The sequence below is a fragment of the Brachycentrus maculatus genome, unplaced genomic scaffold, assembly GCF_059751285.1.
Source record: "Brachycentrus maculatus isolate JH-2025_06_01 unplaced genomic scaffold, ASM5975128v1 h1tg000078l, whole genome shotgun sequence".
NCBI classification, from domain to species: domain Eukaryota; kingdom Metazoa; phylum Arthropoda; class Insecta; order Trichoptera; family Brachycentridae; genus Brachycentrus; species Brachycentrus maculatus.
Window position 1 is genome coordinate 987,214 of NW_028280832.1, and position 25,980 is coordinate 1,013,193.

The following is a 25,980-nucleotide window of genomic DNA, read 5'->3' on the forward strand; positions in this document are numbered from 1 at the left end:
TTTTGCATTTTGAAGAAAAGGTATTGTTTAATTATTTTTTTTAAATATCCTAAATATTTTTCAAATGGAGAAAAATTTTATTTTGTGGATTTATGACGTTCTTGAAAGGAGTGAGCGATATATATTACACGTTTTAATAACTCACCAAACACATGTCACAAATCATAGAGAAAATATCACCAGGGTTAAAACCTCATTTTTCTAAGGATTGATAATAAATTGCGAAAAAATGTTAAGTGAGGCTTTTGCAAATTTATTGAAAGATGGAATCGTTCAAATCTAACCGTAGCAAAATGATGATTTAAGGGTGGAGACTGACCGGAGCCATTTCGTTTTAATGTAACACGTTACGATGCAAGCATTTGTATAGTCAGTACAGCGAGCCGAGCGCTCCATCCATAGTTTCGGATGCTCGCTGTAAGCGATGTTACGACGTTACGTTACGACAAAATGCTCCGGTGAGGCTCCGCCTTAACAACGCCTGATTGAATGTTTTCCTTGATTTGAGTCGTGGATTTTTATTGATTTTTATTTTCATTCATATGGAACAAACCTGATTTGGAACACTTAGAATCCTGATACAAAATTTTGTTTTTTTATATGTCTTATATAACAATAAAATCAACCCCTGTCATTCGATCCAGAAAGATATTATATTATTATTATTTATCATATAAAACCCTTATCCGCACCCAAATGGTGCATAGGGCACTGTGTCATATAAACGCAGTGTTATCTTGATCGTTTATACATGAAGGAAAGGTGATCAGCCCTCCGCTTCAGGTACCAGTCCATGGTAATTTTGTATAAATATTGCAGTGAAAAAATCACTAATATTTATTTTACCCCCCTTGGGAATCGAACCCGGGACCTCCAGAACGGTAGCCGAGCGTGCTGACCATTAATTACACTACGGAGGCGGACATAATTTATCATATAATTTATATTCTTTTTTACTTATGTTACAAGCAATCATATAATTTTATTGAATGGATAACCATGATTCTTTTATGGGGAATATTTCAAATTGAAAATATGTGTAGTGCCATTCACCAAATTGATAATATAAACATATTCAGCGTAGAAACATGGTGAAATTATATAACATGATCAGATTGTCTGTTATTTTATCTGTGATGACCAAACCATGCTATTGTTTGGTTTAGAAGTCGTGGCGATTTTAAGAAAGTTATATATATTGCGCTAATCGCTAAAAAACGCCCGCTTCTGGCTTAAGTCTATTGTTTTTAGACCCCCAATTACAATGTGTTGACACACTATCTGCGGGCAGATTCGCGCTCATAATAGAGATAAACAACTCTGAAAAGAAGTGATAACATTTAACCATACTGTATACATCGATATGAGATCAAAAGATGCCGAAAAAGTCATGCGTAAAAATAACTTACACGCAATTTACAATGAGTCAAGTTAAAAGGTAAAATTACCGAAGGGTAACACCACCAGTCGAGTGAAACGGTAAAATAACCCTTCCCGCAGATAGTGTATTAATATGGTGTACAAAATACATATCACCGGTGTACGCGGAAGTTTTTAGCACCGTAAGGGCGTTTGTTCACTACACGGAATTTTGCCGTCCGGCACTTCGATTAGCATATAAAACGGATGATTGGCTTGTGCTTTTGACTTTTTTTCTTCGGATTGGTGTGCTCGATCGGTGCGTGATCACGGTGCGCGTAAATTCGATCACGCTAAACTGTCGTAATCGCTTTTATTTTTCGAAACCGGACTGCCGGACGGTAAATTCCGGGCAGTGCACAAGCTGCTTTAGTGTTTTAATATGTACTGTTATGATATCAAAGCGTCATGATGTTTATCCATTTATTGATAGTTTAAAAGAATGCAGTTTTAATATTTAATGACTCTATGGAAGTATTTTCTATAACATACATATCGTGGGTGTACTGGCAAAAAACCTTATCTCGAAAATATGCAATTTGGACTTAATGATGCAGAATACTGTAAAAATAATAATGTTTTCAACGTTCTATAAATTGGAAAAATATACTTAAAATGTTTTGAAATGTCATAAATATGACGTTTTAAAAGTAAATTCTACTATGAATCTAATAGCGGGTTCAGACTAAACGCTTATAACAGGGATTATTCAAACAGGTTGTAGTCGCTTATATTTTTTAAAACCGGACTGCCGGACGGTAGAATTCCGTGTAGTGCACAAGCCGTCTAAGGGAAGGGTTAGAATGAGCAATAGAAAGGTCAGGCTTGGTTCACAGGAAGAAGAGCTTGTCCCCGAGGGAGGGGTCGTGCTGCTTGCCCACGACCTGCCCCATGAGGTAGGCGAGCTTGTGCGCGTACTGGCACGGCGCGGGCACGCGGACCGTGCCCGGCCAGTTGTAGTACAGGTGGCACATCTTGTACGTGAAGCGCTGCACGTGGTCGGGCTGGATGCCGTTGGTGTCGTACAGCACTATGTAGTGCGTGGGCGTCACCGTGCCCTGACGCACCTTCTGCGACACCAGGAAGAAGTCGTAGCTGGAACGAATAACGGCACCATTATTAGGGATAGATTTTTCTTACATGTAGAGTAAAATTGCTAAAGATTTTATTGCAATGTTGGCAATATTTTATTTCTTCTTCTTCAAACCAATATCGGCACCCGATGGTGCATAGAGCAATGCATCATATAAGCGCAGTGTTATCTTGATCGTATCTTGATTTTTTCTCTAAAATTCTTCCGCAATTTTGGCATAATATGTGAAAAAGCAGTAAAACGGATAAAAAAAACTCAATGTACGTAAGTATAACTATATACTGTTGGTAACCTGGACTGGCACCTGAAGCGGAGGGCTGATCACCTTTCCTTCATCTGTTAACGTTCAAGATAACAGTGCGTTTATATGATGCAGTGCCCTATGTACCATTGGGATGCGGATTAGGGTTTGAATAAGGGTTTCCCCAGTATGCAGATTTTGTATGGAGGATAACGAAACGCCAATCCACATTCTCTACAATTGTGACGCACTCGCTCACAAACGAAGTCACATCCTTGGAGAATATCTACTGGACTCCGAGAAGGTGAAGCTCCAACCACCAAGACAGGTCGTGAGATACATGACTCATGTAGGTCTTGGCAGTGAGCTGTAATGCAGAGGGAGGTCACAATAGACCTAATATGGCCACAGTGACATAAGGGATGGAAAAAAATTAAAAAGGGTTTGAATGAGTGAATGAAATGAATAAATAACACGAGTCGAGGATGAGGAGAGTTGGAGGAGAGCTACTCACAGCGCCCTCCTGGTGACGGTCTGGTCCACCACGGTCCCGGGGTCGGGGTTGTCGAGCTGGTTGCCGGCGACGGAGAAGATCCTCGTGTTGATCCGCTTCTGCACCACGATGAAGGTCATGGGCGGGTGGTAGGTGGGGTCCACCAACGCGAAGCAGGTCTCCAGCTGCGGGACCTCGTACTCCTTGACGAGCGGCAGCTGCCCGTCCCCGACGCCGTCCCTGCACCGAGGACAGTGCGGATGTTCGGTACATGTTATTTGTTGTATCGGCATTCACTTTGCGGTAAGACATGATTGACCCTTACAACATTTTGAGTGTGTCCAAATACTTATCAAATACAAATCTGGATTATCTCCAATTATAGGAGTTATTTAATATAAGAGTTTCTGCTCAATAATAAAGCTTCTTCGTCTCACCAATAGATGTCACTAGTGAAAATTCTATTGATTCTTGTGCAATGTTTCAATTTGTACAATGTTTTGTTTGTATTTGGACACACTCATAAAATGTTGTAAATAAGTTATCTGGTCAAATTATAAGCTTAAATAATAAAAATGAAAATAATATTTTCTGGCGTTTCTCATGTGTGTGATTATAATCCAGGATTCAGATCTCATACTAATAAAAGAGTTTCGGCTCAATATAAAGCTTATTTTCATCTCACCAATAGATGTCTCTAGTGAAGTTCTAGTGATTCAAGAATAATGTTTTAAAATTGGTTCATATATATATAGAACTTCCAAGAATTTGAGTACTGTGGCTGTCAATAATGGGTAGAATTGGCGAATGTTACACGTGTGTAAAGTGATCACTTAAACCAGCCTATGACGGTCGTCAGCCCGTCTTCATCTTTGATGAGATGTCAAAAAAGATTATTTGATTTTAACATTCAATATATAATATATATTCAAACACGTAGATGAGAGTATCTCTAGTTTCAGAAACTAGTAATTTAAAATAAAAATAAAATACTCAACTGGTAAAAAACACAGTGTTTTATTTATAATTTGTTCAAAACATAATGTGCTTTTGCAAAATTAAAAAAAAAAAAACATTAAGCCCAACTTTTTTTTCAAAATAAATATATGTTTTTGAAAAGAAAAGAGTTTTTGAAAGGTAAAAAATTAATAAAAAAATAAAAAAATTCTAGATGCAAGTATTTGTAGCTTCCGAAACTAGTTGTTACAATATAATAATATAATAAATAATAAAACCCTTATCCGCACCCCAATGGTGCATAGGGCACTGTGTCTTAAAAACGCAGTGTTATCATGATCGTTTTACACATGAAGGAAAGGTGATCAGCCCTCCGCTTCAGGTACCAGTCCATGGTAATATTGAATAAATATTACAGGGAAAAAATCACTTATATTTATTTTTACCCCCCTTGGGAATCGAACCCGGGACCTCCAGAACGGTAGCCGAGCGTGCTGACCATTACACTACGGAGGCGGACAATATAATAAAGTGGTAAAAAAACAAATGTTTTGTTTATAATTGAATATTACATAAATAAAAACAATTATTTTAAAATCCCAATTCATACAATAACTGACGCCAATGATTAAAAAATGATGTAATGAGGATACAATACATGGGATAAGCATAGATGCAGAGAATGCTTGCAGTTGATATCTCAAGGCGCAGACAGATCCCAGGATATATGGAGAGACGGAGGAAAAAGGAGTAGATAAACATACCTGTAGATGAAGATTCTGCCGGGGAAGATCCCGTTGACGTTGTAATAGTGCTTGATCGCCTTCACAAAGCTGACCTTGAGCCCGTCGATCAGCTCCTGCCCTTTACTCTGTATGATGACGTGGCTGGTCCAGCGCGTCATCGTGTTATTGAATGAAGCAACAAAGCCTGCGAGAACAAGCAGAACATTAATTAATTTCGGATGGATATTTTTTACGCCTGCGGACCGCTCTAATGTGTAAAGGGCAACTATCCGTAACTCAAGTTGCGACTGTCTGGCGTAACACGGCTCAAAGCGTTCTTCATCTAATAATAATAATAATAATAAAACCCTTGTCGGCACCCAAATGGTGCATAGGGCACTGCGTCATATAAATGCAGAGTTATCTTGATCGTTTACACATGAAGAGAAAGGTGATCAGCCCTCCGCTTCAGGTACCAGTCCAGGGTAATATTGAATAAATATTACAGTGAAAAAAGCACTTATATTTATTTGACCCCCCCCCCTGGGAATCGAACCCGTGACCTCCAGAACGGTAGCCGAGCGTGCTGACCATTACACTACGGAGGGGGACGAGGGTTCTTCATCTACAATCACAAATTTTGTTCCATCTTTTTCCTTTAACGAGGTATTCACTATCTAAATAGCCGCAAAATTGTATTAATTTGATACATTTTTTGACAAAAAGCATCATTTCAAGATGACTATAAACTCATTTATCTCAAAACTACTGTTTTTAACTTGCGGCTATTTGCCTTTGCACATTATTAGCGCTGGCGACGGGATTCGATAATTATAAACACATAGTTAAGACCTTAATAAAGAGATTGGTATATAATATTTATATAAAAATATCGGATAATTCCTTCTTTTCTGGCTTAGAAATGAGGCCGGCGCAGAAGGCAAAAATACCCTTCCTGTCCTTAGTGTGTTGACATATTTCAGGTGATATGTCATATGTAATTATACATACTACGGATGAATACAAAAATTCTGAGCCCGTATCGATTATACTTTATACTGATACTATTATTAAAGTCAAAATGTAGTAAATACATATCACCGGGAAGGAAAGGTTAAGTGCCACGCAGCATTTTTAACCGGTTAACTGCCAAAAGCGTCTTATGACGCATAATTTTCTGAGAACGGAGCGCCGCTCATACAAAAATTACGTCTTAAGACGCGCCGTTTTAAATGGGCTTTTAGTATAGAAAATCAATTATTTAAAATGTACAAATATATTGAACGCATAGTGACATCTATTGAGAATATCTTTGCATACTTAGAATTGAAACAGAATTTGTTTTTACAACTTTAAACGTAAATTAAAGAGAGCTTTGTCATCGGAACAACTAATGCGCTCAGGGTTGTCCAATAATCTCCGAGTTGCCGTCACTGCCGAATCTGATGACGTCGATTCTGATGATTTTGATTTTTTTTAAATCTAAGTGTGTGTGTGTGTGTGTATACTTTTAATACTAAACTAACATAAACAATTAATTTTGACATATAATTTTGTTTTCATATTTTCTATGACAAATTTTGTGACAACCCTGCACCATGAACAATTAATTTTATGATTATGGATAAATGACTAAACGACTGGCGCGCTCTTCATTTATTTGGCAAGTTTTATAAATAAACGTTAATACACTTTAAATAACAATATGTTTAGAACGTTTTATTTTTGTGGTAAAATTGTCGGCGTGCTGGGTGCCGCCATACATGTACTTAACGGCAGTTAACCGTTTAAGGGGTTAAAGTTTCACATCACAAATAAAAATGGTGGTAAAATGTTACCTGCAAAGGACGGCCTTCCGGCTCCGTGGTAAATGTCGATGCCGACTACCATGGCGTTCTTGTAGGGTATATTGACTGCCCACAGCGTCCCGCCAAGTTTGCAATTCATCTGCAGAGCCACCTTCTGCGCAACAGCGCGGAGCTTCATCTTGTTCATCAGAGTATGCGAGTTTATCACCTAGAAATAAATTAATCATATTAAATGGAAAACATTTGTTGCACGTGAACTCCCTGTGCTCACATATCGCTCACACCTTTCAACAACGTCATATACCAAAATTCGTCAATATTCAGTAGTGCATGTTTTCAGAATGCCCAGAAAATGTACTATATCCCAGCAAAAGATGCATATTTTAAACTTAATATTTACCCGCTACAGGGCAGAAAGTGTTGTTTTCGCATTTCAAAAAAAAGTTCAGGTTTTACCTGGGACGGGATGGGGTTCTCCAGGCAGCAGGTCTTCTTGATGGCCGAGTAGCGGTCGTCGCGCGCGGTTGGGCAGATGCACATCACCATCTGTAGCCTCGGGTTGATGACCTCCTTGAGCGCCAAGCTGTACGTCTCGGGTTTGTCGTTCTGCAGGCACACCACCTTCGGGCTGGAGATGCGCATGCCCATGGGCGGCCCACAACGCAGAACAGTGTCCACGAAGGACTGCAACACCGACACACATCCTCGTTATATCTGCATTCTGACATCTCAACATAGGTGAAGAATAATATGGAATTTCATTACTATATTCGGCAGTCACTTTGTGGTAAAATCTATCCATGTTTAATTTAGGTTTTACTCGATAAATACCATTATTTCCTAAAATCAATTGTGACATGTGTTTCGATGCGTTGCGCATTATTTTCATAAGGTGTTTGAATTTTGTCTTGCATTGTATATCTCTTTCTTAGTCTTTTGGGTTATTAGATACAAATGATGAAAATAGACAATATACATGTCGATGTCAGTCATGGCGTGTTAAATATCACTCGGCTTAGGACTCACCGGGTTCGGAAATACGCAGAGATACGAAGTATCACAGATATTCCGATATGCTGGTATACCGATGGGTTAATCATGATGCGAAAGATAGAAGGACTTTGAGAATCTAAGAGAGAGCAGACATCATGGCTGCGCAACATTGCCGGGATAAGAGGTAGAGAAAGTCCAAAAGAAGTATCTGAGGTATCTCTACATGAGAGATTACGGCTATTATCCTCGGCTCTACCTGACCGAGTTTATCCATGCTTGGCTACAATAGTATTTGAGACTAGAAGAAATGTGTATTTAATTACGCATTTTTATTGATTGTTGCGCGGTGTGATCGATAATCCTGAAATTATCCGGAACATTGGTCCGTATGTTCCCGATAGTTACCTAAGACAGCGTCGACGTAGATTGTTTCACATTCCTATACACAGGACCAACCTGCCGATGGTTATGCCTGCAGGAAGAGCTACCGCTATGTTGAACAATATCTCATTGGATATTGATCTGTTCCATGTGTCTGAAGCAGTTTTCCGAAGCGGGATTCTTCTACACCTTTAGCAATAGTATTCTTGCTTATTTTCTATTTTTGTTAATGTATACGATTTAAATTTAAGTTTGTAATGTGTATATTAACTATAAATAAATTAAATTGAATTGAATTGAAATTGAATTGAATTGAATCCTAGTATGGTGATATCGGTGATATCGGTAATAGCGATACATGGTGATATCGGTAATAGCGATATCGCTAAGTAGCAGTCTAACACACCACTATTAGTCAATGTTTTGTCCTTAGAATGAATGAGGCCGACTCACATCCGTGCAGATCTTGTCCTTCTTGACGTGCAGCACGGCCCAGTTGTCCAGGTCCACGGCGAGGATGCTCCGGTTGGAGCAGACGTCGCGTCCCCAGTCGGCTTGGGGCGTCCCGGCTACCTTGCGCCCGTCCGCGAAGATGATCTGCTCCGGCTGGAGCACGCGGGCGTTGAGCTTGACGGTGTCGGGGCAGAGGCTCAGGCCCCAGTTGGCCAGCATCTGCCTAGCGGCCGGGCAGTTGTTCACGTTGTTCACAAACTAAAAACCAACGATTACGTTGTAGGTGCATTTTCCGTGAAAGGGTGGATTTCCGGGAGTATGGACGTAAATGTACGTCGATTTTTATCAAATAATTGACCAGGAAATGGAGTTCAAGTATCCGGGAGTTGACATTAGTAGCACTAGCAACTTCTATGATGAGACTCTAAGGCAGATCTTTAAAGCGGCTGTAATATCGGGATGACTAATAGAAAAAATCTTGAAGAATATTGAATATCGAAAGCAAAGTAAAAATATTTAAGACGTGTGAGACTGATGGTCACATACGGGATAGAGACCAGAGCAGAAACAATATTACCAAGATATTAGATCATTACGAAAACGTTAAATCAAAACATAAACATTAAAGTAAAATCTGGTGGGTAAAACAGAAAAATAATCTGAGGTGTGATTTTAATGTTTAAATACAACTACAGATAGCAGTAAAAGTGCCATTTTAGAAATAAATATCACCGGGCTTTAATTATAAGTGCGCCCACACTCCGTTGAGGAAAGTTTTGTTTGGATGACCATGTATGGTCACACTCCCAGACAGGTTTAAATTTTCGCTAAAAGTTTGCTGATTGTACGTGATGTCTGTGAATATGGTTATCCGGTATTATAACATGGTCAATACCTTTTTGATGGCATAGAATCTCTGGTTGGGAGTGATTCTTGTGTACATGGCCACTTCCTTCATCAGGCTAAAGTTGTTTCTCATATCGTCCGATAGTCCTGTGAGGTTGCACAATTCCGGGATCAGGGCTATCAACAAGACCCGGGGTTGATCCCTCAGGTTGTCTCGGGAGGTTTTCCTTCAAACAAAAAAAAAGAATAGTAAGAAAGCCAAAGCATTTGACTGAATTCTTCTTCTTCTTCTTCTTTTTGTAGATCCTAGGGATCTGTTTGTACCTCCGCCTGTCACTCTTGGGATGTTGACTCCCAGCTGCCTTTCCATCTTTTCGGAGGTCTGCGTCCTTCAGGATTACCTTGAAGGGTGATACGTGGAAGTCTGTCTTCTGACAACATGTTCATTCCAATATCGCCTTCGTTGTCGTCTCCACCTCACGATATTCTCCGTCTTACACATGCTCCGGATGTCGGTGTTTCTTACTCGGTCTCGCAATGTGCTTCCGGTTGTGGATCGGAGAATCTTCAACTCGGAGGTTGGAAGTCGAGATTTTGTTCTGATTTGACTGAATGATAATTAAAAAAAAATTATAGGTATTTTAGTTTAAAAGGGATTACAGTTTTTGAGGGGTTGATGGTCCCAAGAGTGAACAATAAATATAGAACACTTCAATACATAGTTCTGACCATTTTTAATTAATTGCCGGCGGAGGCAAACTAAATATGGACCAAAGGCAAAATAAAGGAATGGATAAATGATCAAGAGTTAATATTGTAAACATTGTAATAAAGTTTCTATTTTTGATTTTTCTTTCTTTTCTGTGTGTATATCATGTTAAAATATATATTTTTTAAATATGCAAGACCCAAGACATCGTAAGGTGGGGAAGACAACGAAGAAGACAATGGTATACCATTCAGATTCCCCCACATTGCACTGCACGGCCAACCCCAAGGTACTCTCAGGCAGACCACTAAAGAGATGGATTGACAGCTGGGAATCAACATTGCAGGAGGTTATAATCCCTCTTAAAAACAGGCCACAAGGCCTACACCAACAAAAAATATTTTTTGGATCATCCTTTGGTAACGTTTTTTCTCTATATGGTAAAGTTTATTCATCCTGATGTAGCATTGAAGGTAGAGGGTTGCAGGAGGATAATCCCTCTTTAAAACAGGTCAAAAGGAGTGCACTAAGCAGAAGAAGAAGTTTAAAATACCTGTGGATCAACAGCGGCTGGTTTGGATCGGTGATTTCGATCCCATAGTTGTTCTTGTAGTAATCCATGTAGGTGATTTCTCCCGACTTTGAAGAGAAGCTGGACATAGGTGACTGCGTAAAATCCACATCATCGACACTGAAGCAAAGTGAGATATACATCAAAGAGTTATTCGAAACATTGCAGGGAATAATCCTTCTCTGCTGGTGCCCTGTCAGGTAAACCAACGTTGGTGATCACTCCAGCTCAAAGGTTTCGAGGTTGAGAGACGCCCGTACGCAGCGGTATTTCACCGTTTTTAAAATGATTACTTTTATCATGTATTTAGTTAAGAAACGATTTATTTTCCTAAACAAAAACGTTCAATGGGATTCATTGTGCCTTTTGGTACTCTATAATACACTTGTGTCACATTATTCTTGAAATATATCGTAATATAAACAAATAAGATCGTAACATAAATAAATCAAAGCACGCATCGTGTGTCACTCTTACCCACTGGCGATGCGTAGCGTCGAGAGTGAGACAGATATAGGGCATGATAATGGCGCGGACTAATTACCGACCGCAAGAAAAATCAGGGATCTGTTCTTTTATTTATCCTTGTGATGTTACAAATTATTAGTCAGATATTTCAACAGATGTCATAAGGCCAAGGATTGACGTATTATTTTATCCAAAGTTCCACACCATGAAAAAATCCCTCCAAGTTGAACTGAGGTTCGAAACTTGGAGCAATGTAAAATCACAAACGGTTATGTCAGCCGCGTATGGGGCATGTTTTATTAAAACACATACGGTTATGCGAGCCGCGTGGATCCGGTTAATATTTATTAGTAAACAATTTCCACTATTGAAGGTGCAGCATCGTTGGGAAAAGAACAGGACAAAATAATGAACTTTAACTCCGACAAAGTTCAACCATTGATAAGATTTTTCCATGAAGGGCTAAAGCAAGATGAAGGTGTCCACACTTTGGTGAGTACTCACATGTAGCACGTGTTGTTGTAGGTGGTCATGACGGCCTGCCCGATGAGCGTCCTCCTGAGGTCGATCTCCAGGCTGCTGGGATGCAGGGAGTGCATGTCCCGGAGGAGCTGCAGGACGCTCTCCCTGCGCAGCACCCGGTGCGACGCGTCGATGCACAGCATCACGCCGCCCTCATACTCGTCCACAGCTGTTACATAACTGAAAAATTAGCCATAAACAATCCCGAGAGTCAACAACGTTTTGAGTGTGGCCAAATACTTATTCACAAATCTGGACTATCTCATTTCATATCTCTCTTACATTTGTAAACTCCCTACTGTATTTTGAGGAATATAAGTCTTATTTATAATTCGACAATGAGGGAATCATGCCCTATTATCGCGGCGATGCCATTCAACTGGGCAGACAAAGCGAACCAATTACTATAAACTCCAGAGATAGGCCCGGGTTGTAATATCCACCAGAGGAGATAGACCTCACAAGGCAAGTCTTAAAATTGTAAACCAAATTAAATATTTGATTGCTCATTACCAACGAATCATTTTCAGACGGGACGAATATCTGATTTAACATACTCAACCTATAAAGGATTGCATTAGACTCATTTTGTGTTCACAGCAGCCGATATAATTAATATTTTCATTCATCGTTTTCTTTTGGAAAATTTGCCTTGGAAAAAACGTTATTTTCGTAAGTTGGCGATGAATGACGTCACAGAAACGATCGAGTTATTTTAATGTTGGTGTCATCGCTAAATTATTGGCGGCTGTATTTGTTGATGTCTATGGTCCACCCTCCCACTCCCCCCTCCCCTCATATTTGTATAACACAAATGGTAGTGTAGTGGCAAACAAACAATCCACACTACTACTTTTACAGCTCTATAAACCATAGACAATAAACCATATGACGCCATTAAATGTTAGATGATGGAAATTTGATGACGTATGCGAATGCACGTTTTTCATTTTATTCGAATATCTAAAGTTTAAACCTTCATATCTGGCTTAGTTCTCTACAGAATTCAATAAGAATGTCATCGATAGTCTTGGGATTTTTCATAGTAATTTATAAGTCAATAACCACACATCGTGATATTTATCCATTATCGGAGTTATTTTTCAAATATTTTTATTTATTTATTTATTTTTAATAAAAAAAGAGAAATATTAGTGTTTTTATTATTTACACAAATATTTCAATTTCATACTATTTCTGTGAGCCTGAGCGGCTCATTATTAGTAATAGGTATCAAATTGTGGTAGAGTGGGTTCGAACCGAGAACTCTGACTTGACAGTCCGCGACACTAACCACGGGAACACAACCCGACATTCAACATAGATGAAGAAGAATACGGAAGTCTGGGCATTTACGGAGCTTACTATATATTAATAAATAAGTTGAGTTACATACCCCGGCCATATTTCCAGCTTGTACTGCGGTATTTTTGTTGGGTTTGTCGGATCATAATAGTTCCGCTTGAAGTCCACCATTTTTAGTTCGGCCATTATTCTTTTGAAAAGAATATTATACAACTGTTTCATTTCTCGAAATTTTCTGGCTTTCACGAAAGTCACCTAAAATTAAAGAAATACTCTGTAATAACCATGGACAAGAAATGTATGATCGAGTTTACCTTTTTAGTCATTGTTACTAACCCATCCGCATATCAGTATAACATGTATATAAAGACACTAATTGAATGTATCCCTGCAAGTAAGAAAGTTGCCCCGCCCGGAGGGGAGGTGATATGGGTTGTCAAACAAGGGGGCGCTCTAATATTTTGCACCTGATAAAACGAGACCAAACATAGAAATAATCTTTAATGCAGAAAAAGGTACCATCGAATGTTTAGTGCGCGGTCCAACAGCCGATCAATAACACCGCGCGCGTGGCTGCGGAGTCAACGGCGTTTAAATTCAACCCAGTTATAAAAATAAACTATCTCATAAAATTAAAACTTTTACTGTTTTACCAAGAAATATGGTACATGTAACTATTATGCACGTATTTTATCGTGTATCTAGATCAGAAATGTGATAAATTAACATGAAAACTTGAAAAAATAACTCAATAAAACATTACTCCTGGGATGTTAAGTTTTGATTTCTCACTGACTATAGTTGATATTTCAATCAAAAGGATAATTCTATCCTTACAGGGACATCTTTGGTCAAGTGTCGTCAATAAATTTGTAATAAAATTATAAGAAATAATGCATTACAAATAGCGTTCTTTACTGATTTGTAGATATCACACGAAAATAACTTTATAATATGAACTACCACGAATGGGGGCGTGGCTTAAACAGCGGCTGATTTGCAAATGTAAAAATATACCTACCGCCAACGGTTGGCGGCTGATAGGCCGATGGGTTAACCCTCCCTTCCCGGTGTTGTGTACCTTGTACACGTTGCTTCTAATAACCATCAATATCTCTACAAATATAATAAATACAAGGCTAAGATTTTATGTATTCCTCTATAACATATTTACGCATTGATTTAAAAAATAATATTAATAATAATCAGAATTCATCAGGTACATCGGAGGTATTTTGTGAATATCGGAAACAAATTCGCGTGTAGAGTGTGCGGGAACTGCGGCACTATATTTGCATCTCACTCTTGCATACTTGGACTGTGCAAGCACGAGGAGCTCAAAGCTCAATGTTCTCTGGCTGACTAGCAGCACGCAGCATTTGCTTTTGGGCTCCCGACCAGAGTGGACCCTATGCTTGTTCTCTAAGCGTTGCCAGATGGTTTTTTAATGTTTTCAGCAAATAAATCTAAATTATTATAATTTATGACTTTTGTATTTTTCCATTTTAAAATCGTTAATTTTTTATTGTGTAGTGACTTCCCAACACCAGAACGGAAGCCGAGCGTGCTGACCATTACACTGCCAAATTAGTTTTGTAAAACATCTAATTTTGTTTGTGAAGCGTTCAATTTGAATTGAAAAACCTGTAGGAAATACTGTTTAAAAAAAATTGCATGAAAAATGCACAAACTTATGAAGTTATTGTGTCTTGTAACATTTAAACAGTTATGCGAATTGGCATCAGACAGGCGCCGTGGTGTAGTAAGGTAGACGCTCAACTGTGAAACTGGCGTCGCGGGTTCGATTCCCACCAATTGCAAAATTAATTCGAGAAAAATTTATTTTCAATTGGTCAGGGTGTTTGTGATGTATTTTTCACATTTACTTTTCCTATCCTTACTATCCTACCTGCAGACAAGCCTCTTAAAGTAGGGGCTCTGCGGGTAATTCCTTTTAAAAAAATTGAGAGACAAGTATCGATAAAAATAATTGCTTACCGTTACGGAGACCGATTCGCCCGTGGTAGGATGTGGCGAGATAAGTGTAGTTTCGTCATTATCAAGTTTCCTCGGTAAGAACAGATTATATCCATCGTAGGTATGGGGTCCCAGAAATTCTCTATGAGCTGAACAAAAATGACAATAATAAGCATTATTTTAATAAACTCACGGAAAAATATATATATCACTAACCCGGCGCCATTGAGGCTGGATACTTGATACCTGACACTTTTAAAAAATTTGACAATTCGCTCACTCCTTTCAACAACGTCAAATATCAAAAACCGTCAATTTTCAGTTGTGCATGTTTTCGAAATGCCCAGAAAATGTACTACATCCCAGCAAAAGCGGCATATTTTTAACTTATTATTTACCCGCTACAGGGCGGAAAGTGTTGTTTTTGCATAGAAAAGGTATTGTTTAATTATTTTTTTAAATACACTAAGTATTTTTCAAATGGAGAAAAAAAATTCAGGTTTTACATAAGAAGATCTGTTGCACAGTAAAAAGTTCAATAAGTGGCTTGATATTTATTTTTAATACATTTCATTATATTTTTAAACTCAAGTTTTTTGATATATGATGTTGTTGAAAGGAGCGAGCGAATTGTAAAACAACACAGAGCTGCTATGGTTTGATGCTCACAGAAACTGGAGTCATTGACGTCTATGACGGCGTAAACTGCTCAAATCACTGTCGCTGTGTCTTTTGTGGGAGTTGCACGCGCGTGTAAAGAGCAGTTCACGGAAGATGTTCATTTCGTCAATACATTCTAAATAAACCTGCCAAGTACGGCATAAACATATAAACGGTATTTTAAACTTAACACGTTGACTGCCACGGCAATTTTCAGAATTCCGGTCTAAACAGCAAATTTCATTTAATAATTATTTATTATTAAAAACTCTAATTATCGTATAAAATTATATTTTCTGGTCATTTATTAATGAATTTTCTGTTCATATAAACCAGAATTGATTTTTGTTCTCTTTCCAGAAGCCATCTATCGATATTAGCACTGATATATTAGGAATTTTATCGTAGATTAACAAATATAGCAAGTAAACACAGGACAAGATAACGCCCAGTCGGTGTCCTAGCAAAGAATTTAATCTAAAAAATATCTCATAGTTGGCAGTCAACATCTTAACTAATGACAATTTTTTTCCATTATTTTATTTTCTTTATTATATTTCAACTTTAACCGGTTCAGTGCCAAGAGCGCTTTACGCGCCCTCCAATTCCGTGCTCGCCAGGTTGGCCATACAAAATGAGCGTTGTCGTTTGAGCTTGTCGCAAGCCAATATCGAATCCAATTGCAATATTTTTTAATTAGAATATATAGAAACATATATTAGAAAGATCAAGAAATACTAAAGTATTAGGATTTACCGATATTATCAAAGTTACAGTCATCTTTCTAAAAGCATTCATATTTTTGTTGAAAAAATCACGGCCTACTGGGTATGGCCATGTTAATAGCTTCTGGCATTGTAAGGGTTAAACTTTAAAATTTTGATAAAATCCTGTGAAAATCTTAAAAATTTGGTATTTGACATAATGGGAATACCGTAAGAAGTACAGTTTAAGGGAAAGGGGTGTAAGAGTTGTTCCGGAAGGTGCAGGACTGAGGATGCCGGAGTGATCGCCAACAATATGGGGTCCTGACAGGGCACAAGCAGAGGAAGAAACACAGTTTAGAGCATGGGTGGCCAACATTTTCAGTAGCCGGGCCAGAATTTAGAAATTAGATTTCTTACCGGGCCGTAAAACAACATTTCTTTTAATATTCAAAGGAAACATGATACTCGATTTTTCAAATTATCTTCAATTTGTTTTCTTATGTCGTCCACACCCCAAGCATTCCTTAACCATTTCACAATCTGAATATCGCTTAGATTTTTTGCTAGTATCATGGCTACTGTCTTTTACATAGCATTTTTACTTTGAGTCTATCTAGCAGTCAGTTATAGCAGCTTGTATTGTTATTAATGTGTAGTTAAAAGTCGATCACAAAATGTTGTGATTGTTTGTTAACACGAATATACTATAGAAGAAATTGTCACGATAATGAGATACTTCCATATATGGGATATGATACGAACTACGCACGATGGTATGTTATTTTGATAGTTTTATGTGCACTTAAGAAAAAATGTGTGAAATGCTCCGCGGGTCGCGGGTTGGCCACCCTTGGTTTGGAGCGTACCTTTCAATAATTTTATCCTGAAGTGCTTGGCATCTTGGAGCGGGTGGTATTTGACATTGTATTCGTAGGCGCCACTCCCGGGCTCAATCTGCAGCTTGATGTAGTTAGTGGTGGCGGAGACACCCTGTCCGCTCGTTCCGTGCTGCTTGACAATTGCGGTCGATTCGGACTGCAACAAAATTATGGTCATTTTAATTCAAGTTTTTTATTTTACTTATTTTTTATTTTATTTTTTGATTTGGCGTTTAATTTGTAGAACTCCATTTTAATTTATGTATTAATTTTAAATCAAGCACAGATTTTTTGAGTCTGCTAAGTTGTATTTTATTAACAAAAACACATAAAAAAATTATTGTGACAATTGTTTCGCCTTGTTAGGGCATTCAAACGAATGTCATTCGTTTGATAATGCCCTAACAAGGCGAAACAATTGTCACAATGTAATTTTTTATGTGTTTTTGTTAATAAAATACAACTAAGTATGTAGACTCAAAAAATCTGTGTTTGATTTAAAATTAATACATTCATGTTTTACTTAGTAAATACCACTATTTCTTAAAATCTACTGTGACACATGTTTCGTTGCATTCTGCATTATTTGCAAACATTGTATGAAATATACGGTGTTTGAAAATTATGCGCAAAGCATCGAAACACGTGTCACAGCGGATTTTAAGAAATAGTGGTATTAACTAAGCACAACCTAAATTAAAAATGGATGGATTTTACCACAAAGTGACTGCCGAATCAATTATTTTCAACGATTATCAACAATTATCAACGATTTTCACTGTGATATTTATTTAATATCACCCTGGACTGGTACAAAAAGCGCAGGGCTGATCACCTTGCCTTCATGCAATTAACGATCAAAATAACACTGCGTCGCTACGATGCAGTGCCCTATGCACCGTTGGGTGCTGATAAGGGTTAGAAGAAGAAAATTCAGTGGTGGGTTCATAGTGCGCAATTTACGGGTAATATTTGTTCCCACCATTTTCACAGTGAAGAAGTGCCAGAGCAAAGAATTGCGGCGTTGAGAACAGTGATCCTCAACTTTTTATCACAGCGGACGCAATATTATGAAATATTATTTCCGTATTAACTTACTGAAACTGAAGTGCATTCTCCTGATTCAAGTGAGATGGACTTCAGTGATGATATGGCTGAAGAAACGCTCCCAGTCTCGGGTTCGGGAGTACTGCTGGAATTTCGGCTGAAAAATCAATTGGGGCTGTTTTAGTATGTATACAGTGAAAGCTCTATCCGTCGTTTTTAAAGGGGTTTATTGAAATAAACTATGAATGCGGGATTAAGAAGTCAATACACAAGTCCGCCTCCGTAGTGTAATGGCCAGCACGCTCGGCTACCGTTCTGGAGGTCCCGGGTTCGATTCCCAATGGGGGGTAAAATAAATATAAGTGATTTTTTCACTGTTATATTTATTCAATATTACCATGGACTGGTACCTGAAGCGGAGGGCTGATCACCTTTCCTTCATGTGTAAACGATCAAGATAACACTGCGTTAATATGACACAGTGCCCTATGCACCATTGGGGTGCGGATAAGGGTTTTATTATTTATTTATTATACACAAGGAGATACGATCGAGTAAAGATATTGTCCTCCCAATCTGCATACCCGTCGGTAGGTTACAATTCTAAGAACACATGTTTTAGATGTAAATAAATGCATTTATTAAAAAAAAATACAAAGCTGAACAGAAATCTAATGTTTAAACCTTCATATCTCCCTTACTTCTCTACAGCTTTTAATAAGAATGTTACCGATAGTCTTGTGGTTTTTCATATTAATTTATTAGTAACAATAACACATCATGAGAATGATCCATTGGTGAATGTTATATGTGTGTAAAGTGATAGGATTTTTATACTTTTTAAATAAATTTTTATGATTTAGTTTTTTTGTTTTAATGGCAATCTTATTTTATCCTTGTCTCTAGTCAAACGAGTGTACCTCTGCACTGATTCCGGTCTCATGAGCATCATCACAGCCCCGCGGCCCCTGGAGACGTGGCGCTCGGGAGGCTGCGACCCTACCACGGTGGAGCTCGGAGACGTCTGGTGGTCCGACAAGGAGGTCGGCGACGGTGTGGACACGGGTGAAGGGCTGGAGTACACGCCCGAAGTGGATGACGTTGATCCTGAGAATAATCAAACAAAGTTATAAACAACAGACATGAATGATGCAAGAAGAATGCGCTTATTGACCGGTTAACTGCCAAAAGCGTCTTAGGCCGCTTAATTTTCTGTGATGGAGCGCCGCTCATACAAAAACTACGTCTTAAGACGCGCCGTTTTAAATGGGCTTTTACTAAAAAATTAATAATTTAAAATGTACAAATATATTGAACGCATAGTGACATCTATTGAGAATATCTTTGCATACTTAGAATTAAAACAGAATTCGTTTTTACCACTTAAAACGTAAATTAAAGAGAGCTTTGTTGTCGGAACAACTAGTGGCGATCAGGGTTGTCCAATAATCCCCGAGTTGCCGTAACTGCTGAATCTGATGACAGTGATTTTAGTGTCGATTCTGATGATTTTTAATTTTTTAAAATCATAGTGTGTGTGTATATACTTTTAATATTAAACTAACAAAAACAATTACTTTTGACATATAACTTAGTTTTCATATTTTCTATGACAAATTTTGTGACAACCCTGCACCATGAACAATTAATTTTGTGATTATGGATAAATGACTGCACAACTGGCGCGCTCTTCATTTATTTGGTAAGTTTTATAAATAAACGTTATTACACTTTCAATAATGATATGTTTAGAAGGTTTTATTTTTGTCGTAAGATTCGTGACGTGCTGGGTACCGCCACACATGTACCTACCGGCAGTTAAAAGGTTAACACATTCTTATTCTTCTGTTTGTGTCATGTCAGGTCCCTCTGACGTCGACTATCACTTGAGAGTAATTGTCCTTGACTTGGGCAGCTCTAAACACCGCCTAGACGGTCCTGATCCCCGAACATATTTTACATACTGTTGGTAGAGAACGGGAGACGCTTATAAGCATTCTATATGCTTACTTTTGGTAGAGCGCGAGATGCCATTGTACGGATCGGATTACTTTTAGAGGCTTGTCCGCAAGTAGGATAGTAAGTATAGGGAAGATAAATCGCTCACTCCTTTCAAGAACGTCATAAATCAAAATTTGTCAATTTTCAGTTGTGCATGTTTTCGGAATGGCCAGAAAATGTACTATATCCCAGCAAAAGCGGCATATTTTTAACTTAATATTTACCCGCTACAGGGCAGAAAGTGTTGTGTTTGCATTTTGAAGAAAAGGTATTGTTTAATTATTTTTTTAAAATATACATAATATTTTTCAAATGGAGAAAAAACATTCAGGTTTTACCTAAAAAGATCTGTTACACAGTAAAAAGTTCAAAAAGTGGCTTGATATTTATTTTTAATACATTTCATAATATTTTTAAAACTTTAAAAACGATCTCCTAAAAAATCAAGTTTTTTGATTTATGACGTTCTTGAAAGGAGTGAGCGAAATGTGAAAATGCATTACAAACACACAGACCAATTGAAAATAAATCTTTGTTGAATTTATTTTGCAATTGGTGGCAATCGAACCCGCGATGTCGATTTCGCAGTTGAACATCTACCCAACTACGCCACAGCGCCTGATAATATATACAAATATATCGCTCGCTCTTTTCTAAATAAAAAAACTTGATTTTTCAGGAGATCATTTCTAAAGTTTAAAAATATAATCAAATGTATTAAAAATAAATATGAAGCCACTTATTGAATTTTTTACTGTGCAACAGATCTTTTTAAGTAAAACGTGAATGTTTTTGGTCCATTTGAAAAATACTTAGTATTTAAAAAAATAAAAAAAGCAATGCCTTTTCTTCAAAATGCAAAAACAACACTTTCTGCCTTGTAGCGGGTAAATATTAAGTTAAAAAATATTCCGCTTTTGCTGGGATATAGTACATTTTATACACAACTGAAATTTGTCGATTTTTGATATATGACGTTGTTGAAAGGAGTGAGCGATATGTATACACATACATTATCATCATTATTTTAACGGTTACACAGTTCAGCAAACAAAAATTTTAGAATTCATAGCTGTTAGATTCTGAAGCTCTAGGGTGATAATGAGCATCATTCACACTTCTCAGTAGATGCTTCTACCAAACAGATTGAAATGACGATTGCCGCAATGGAAAAAAACCCTTTCCTGGAAAAGATATTAAAGTTTGTTAGGGAATAACTGGATATTATTACTACCTGATCTAGACTGTTCCAAGCCTAAGCATTGTGAAAGTAACTGCGCTCTGCCTCTCCCGTTTATAGGATATGTAGATACGCCCGGACTGGGTCCCTAGAAAAATTATTATTACAATTATTAAACATATGGTGGTGTTCATGTCAAAAATTGTGTATTTTTTATGGCAATTTGTTTATTACAATTGTAGGCATAAATGTATTCGAGAAGAACAAAGAGATGCAGTTCATTAAGTTTTAAATGTTTACAATATTGTCCCCACCACATGCAACTCCCTTAAAAACGTATATAAGGGGTGGAGGATCAATATTTTCGTGCTCAGATTAGATTAATATTCAAAGTGAGTATGTGGAAGATGCGAAGATCTTTTTTTCTTTCTCCAGAAGCGGTATGAGGCTTAATTTTTTAGTTCAGTTAGTTGGATCAAATTATATGGTCTTACCAATTTTTGACATCTCAACATAGATGAAGAAGAACATGGAAGTCTGGGCATTTATACGGCTCACGACCGTCATAGGCTTGGTTAAGTGATCACATTACACACGTGCAACATTCACCAATTCTACCCATGATTGACAACCACACCACTCGATTTTCCGAACCCTAACCCATGTAAATGCCCAGACATCCATAATCTTCTTCATCCATGTTGAGATGATACAGATTGGTGAAAGTATTTGGACACACTCAAAATGTTGGTCTTACCAATGTGGGAATCCTCTGGGCATTCATTGAACTTGCATTACTGGATTCCTGTTGCGCCAACAGAAGCATGGCACGACCTCTTCCTAACGGGACTTGTCTGTCCGCCATCTTGAATCTGCAAAAAAAATGTAAAATGTGTACAGATTAAACAGCCACGGCGACATTACAAATCCCTGTTTTACACTTTGAGATGCTAAACTAGGATGAAAATGAACCACTTAGTCACCAACCCCGTTAAAACACACTTCTTCAAACCTTTACCGCAACCCCAATGGTGCATAAGGCACTGCATCATATAAATGCGGTATTATCTTGATCGTTAACACATGAAGGAAAGGTGATCAGCCCTCCGCTTCAGTTACCAATCCAGGGTAATATTGAATAAATATTAGAGTGAAAAAATCACTTATATTTATTTGTTTGACCCCCCCCCCTCTGGGAATCGAACCCGGGACCTCCAGAACGATAGCCGAGCGTGCTGACCATTACACTACGGAGGCGGGTAAAACACACTTAGGTCGCGAAAGTTATTTCTACCCGTCGATTGATGCTTAAGGACGGGAAGGGTATTTTTACCTTCTGCGCCGGCCTCATTTCAAAGTCAGAAAAGAAGGATTTTTTTAATGTTTTTATATGAATATGTCTGCCTCCGTAGTGTAATGGTCAACACGCCCGGCTACTGTACTGGAGGTCCTGGATTCGATACCCAGAAGGGGGTCAAATAAATATCAGTGATATTTTCACTGTAATATTTATTCAATATTACCACCCTGGACTGGTACCTGAAGTGGAGGGCTGATCACCTTACCTTCATGTGATAACGCTTTTATATGATGCAGTGCCCTATGGACCACTGGGTGAGTATAAGGGTTAGAAGAAGTGTAAAATTACTGTTCATAAATGGGTAGTGAAAGTGGGTAGATTTGAAATAGAATGCATAATGATGCGAACATGGCCGAATGTGACCATGTCGTATTTAATTGCATGTTCTGAACAATTTTATTTTATTATTATTATTATTTTTTTTTTTGTTAACAACAGCAACATATCGCTCACTCCTTTCAAGAACGTCATAAATCAAAAATCGTCAATTTCCAGTTGTGCATATTTTCGGAATGCCCAGAAAATGTTCTATATCCCAGCAAAAGCGGCATATTTTTAACTTAATATTTACCCGCTACAGGGCAGAAAGTGTTGTTTTTGTATTTTGAAGAAAAGGTATTGTTTAAGTATTTTTTGAAATATACTAAATATTTTTCAAATGGAGAAAAAACATTCAGGTTTCACCTAAAAAGATCTGTTGCACAGTAAATAGTTCAATAAGTGGCTTGATATTCATTTTTAACGCATTGTATTATATTGCTAAACTTTTAAAACGTTCTACTGAAAAATCAAGTTTTTTGATTTATGACGTTCTTGAAAGGAGTGAGCGATATTTAAAAAAAAACTATTAAAAGATATACATTAAACAAGCCAATTATAGTTAACCACAGAAACATAAAGATTATTACATATTTAGTGTAGATCTAGCAAATGAATGAATATGTGTGTGTGTGTGATGTTGATTCTAGTAGGGACATACATACAATGCTGAGAAGCGTAGTTTTTAAAGATCCTGAGAGGACAATATTCTCACCATTCGACTTTTCAACACAGATTTTCCACAATTGAAAATGTCAACTTGGCTAAAACATGAGTTGTACTCACTAGCCATTTGAAACATAGGTGAGCTCCACGCATAGTTAGTTCGAAGGACAGGTACTCTGAATAAAGATTGTGACGCATGACGGGTACGGTAGCCGGGTACATTATACGCTATTTCGGAATAGTTAAGTTTAGTTTTATAAATAAGTTTTTTTTTTTACAACATTTTGAGTGTGTCCAAATACTTGTTCACAAAATCTGGATTATCTCCAATTACAGGAGTTATTTTCATATTATTTTTTGACATCTCATCAAAGATGAAGGAGGATATGGAAGTCTGGGCATTTACGGGGCTTACGACCGTCATAGGCTGGTTTAAGTGATCACTTTACACACGTGTAACATGGTGAATGTTACACGTGTGTAAAGTGATCACTTAAACCAGCCTATGACGGTTATAAATAAGTGTTGTAAAATGTGTTCTTTTATCTGACTGGAATGTATTCCAATTCCAATTTTTTAAATAAAATAAGTCACAATTTCTTTTAAGAAGTAAATCGCAGAAACACGTTAAATTTCAGTAGCGAGTATTTTTGCCTACAGTTTTTCAAGAGTTTAATGAAATTATAGTATCACACTTTCCTTATAATTTTTCGTTCACTTCATGATTGCCGGCTATGGAATAATCATTCCATCACCAGGTCAAATGTAGACTAAAGTGAAATTGTTATAGTCTGGTATTTATATAAAAAAATGATTGTAATATACGAAATAAATTATGGTATCTTTAAACATTATGTCCGCCTCCGTAGTGTAATGGTCAGCACGCTCGGCTACCGTTCTGGAGGTCCCGGGTTCGATTCCCAAGGGGGGTAAAATAAATATAAGTGATTTTTTCACTGTAATATTTATTCTATATTACCATGGACTGGTACCTGAAGCGGAGGGCTGATCACCTTTCCTTCATGTGTAAAACGATCAAGATAACACTGCGTTTATGACACAGTGCCCTATGCACCATTGGGGTGCGGATAAGGGTTTTATTATTATCTTTAAACATTAGGAGTAAAACCAATCACAAGTAGGAATAAGCTATAAAACTTATAAAGTTGAAGGCAAAGTAGGTGCGGTGTTGCATAAGCCGTAGTTAGATTTCAGTCACATAGACATTAGGTGTTTCCAAAACAAAAACACATCTCAGTCAACTTGTCAACAACACGCGTTCGTAATATTTCTATGCGTGTAATATAACCTTAAATGTCAAATTGTGTAGTTTTGTAGCTAACTAAACGCATTCAACACTATATGTTTTTAATTTAAAAAGAAAATTAACAATTAATAGCGATGTCGTGTGTAGATCTATTTCACAATAACAAACATACAAGATACAACTCGTTACAGTCTAAAGACGATGTTAATATTCTTTTCTAGTGGACATGAATTAGATTGTTTGATATATGAACTTACATGTGGAATGATCAAATGCGATCAATTTGATTTCAAATAATACTGTTGAAATCACCGTTTGCTTTGAAATTGTCGAATAATAAAGTTTTCTAAATGCAAACAACACGAATTTCAAGATAACAATAGACAATACGCAACGGCCACAGATGGTTGTATTTTCCTAGAAAAGAATGTCATAAACAAAGTTGTATTTTTGTTGTGCTGCGAATGAAATTTTTATCGGGGTTTGTTGTTCTAAAATTCCAACTCAAAAGGGGCTTGGCAAATGTATAATGATATGTGTATATAACGCAGATGTATTATTATTTAGTAAATAAAATAAAAATATTTCATAATATCCATTGCTGTAATCGAGTGGTTTCGTTGGCAGAAATGTTTTGAAATGATTTTTTTTAAATGCCACACTTTATTATAGTTCTTATTTGAAAGAAAATAATTCCATTATAAAGCTAATGGTTTCATGAATTGTAGATTGTACTTTTATATAAGTGCAGTGAAAAAATATTAAAACTTAAAATCACCGTCGAATTACCATATACGGGTAATAGGGGGGCATTTCGGGTCAAGGAATTTCAGGAACCTCGAAAGTAGGTAGAAAGCTTGAGTTAATCATGGGGTTCGGATGTTGAAAGCTTCATATTAGAGGTTGAAGGGTTGTATCTAGAATGTAACTTCGTT

The 25,980-nt window shown here is 37.4% G+C and overlaps 1 protein-coding gene across 1 annotated transcript; it reads right to left on the reverse strand.

Annotated features, from left to right (window-relative positions):
* Positions 1-25,430, reverse strand: LOC148311066 (piwi-like protein Ago3). Its single transcript, XM_088257311.1, has 17 exons — positions 25,303-25,430; positions 22,192-22,306; positions 21,489-21,582; positions 19,174-19,360; positions 18,305-18,410; positions 17,195-17,363; positions 14,983-15,110; positions 13,076-13,239; positions 11,662-11,859; positions 10,672-10,809; positions 9,459-9,636; positions 8,564-8,821; positions 7,193-7,420; positions 6,767-6,944; positions 4,968-5,133; positions 3,268-3,486; positions 1-2,514 (listed from the first exon to the last, which is right to left on the reverse strand). The coding sequence occupies exons 2-17, from the start codon at positions 22,297-22,299 to the stop codon at positions 2,250-2,252; spliced, it is 2,784 nt and encodes a 927-aa protein (XP_088113437.1). The 5' UTR covers positions 22,300-22,306; positions 25,303-25,430; the 3' UTR covers positions 1-2,249.
* Positions 25,431-25,980: the final 550 nt, after the last annotated feature.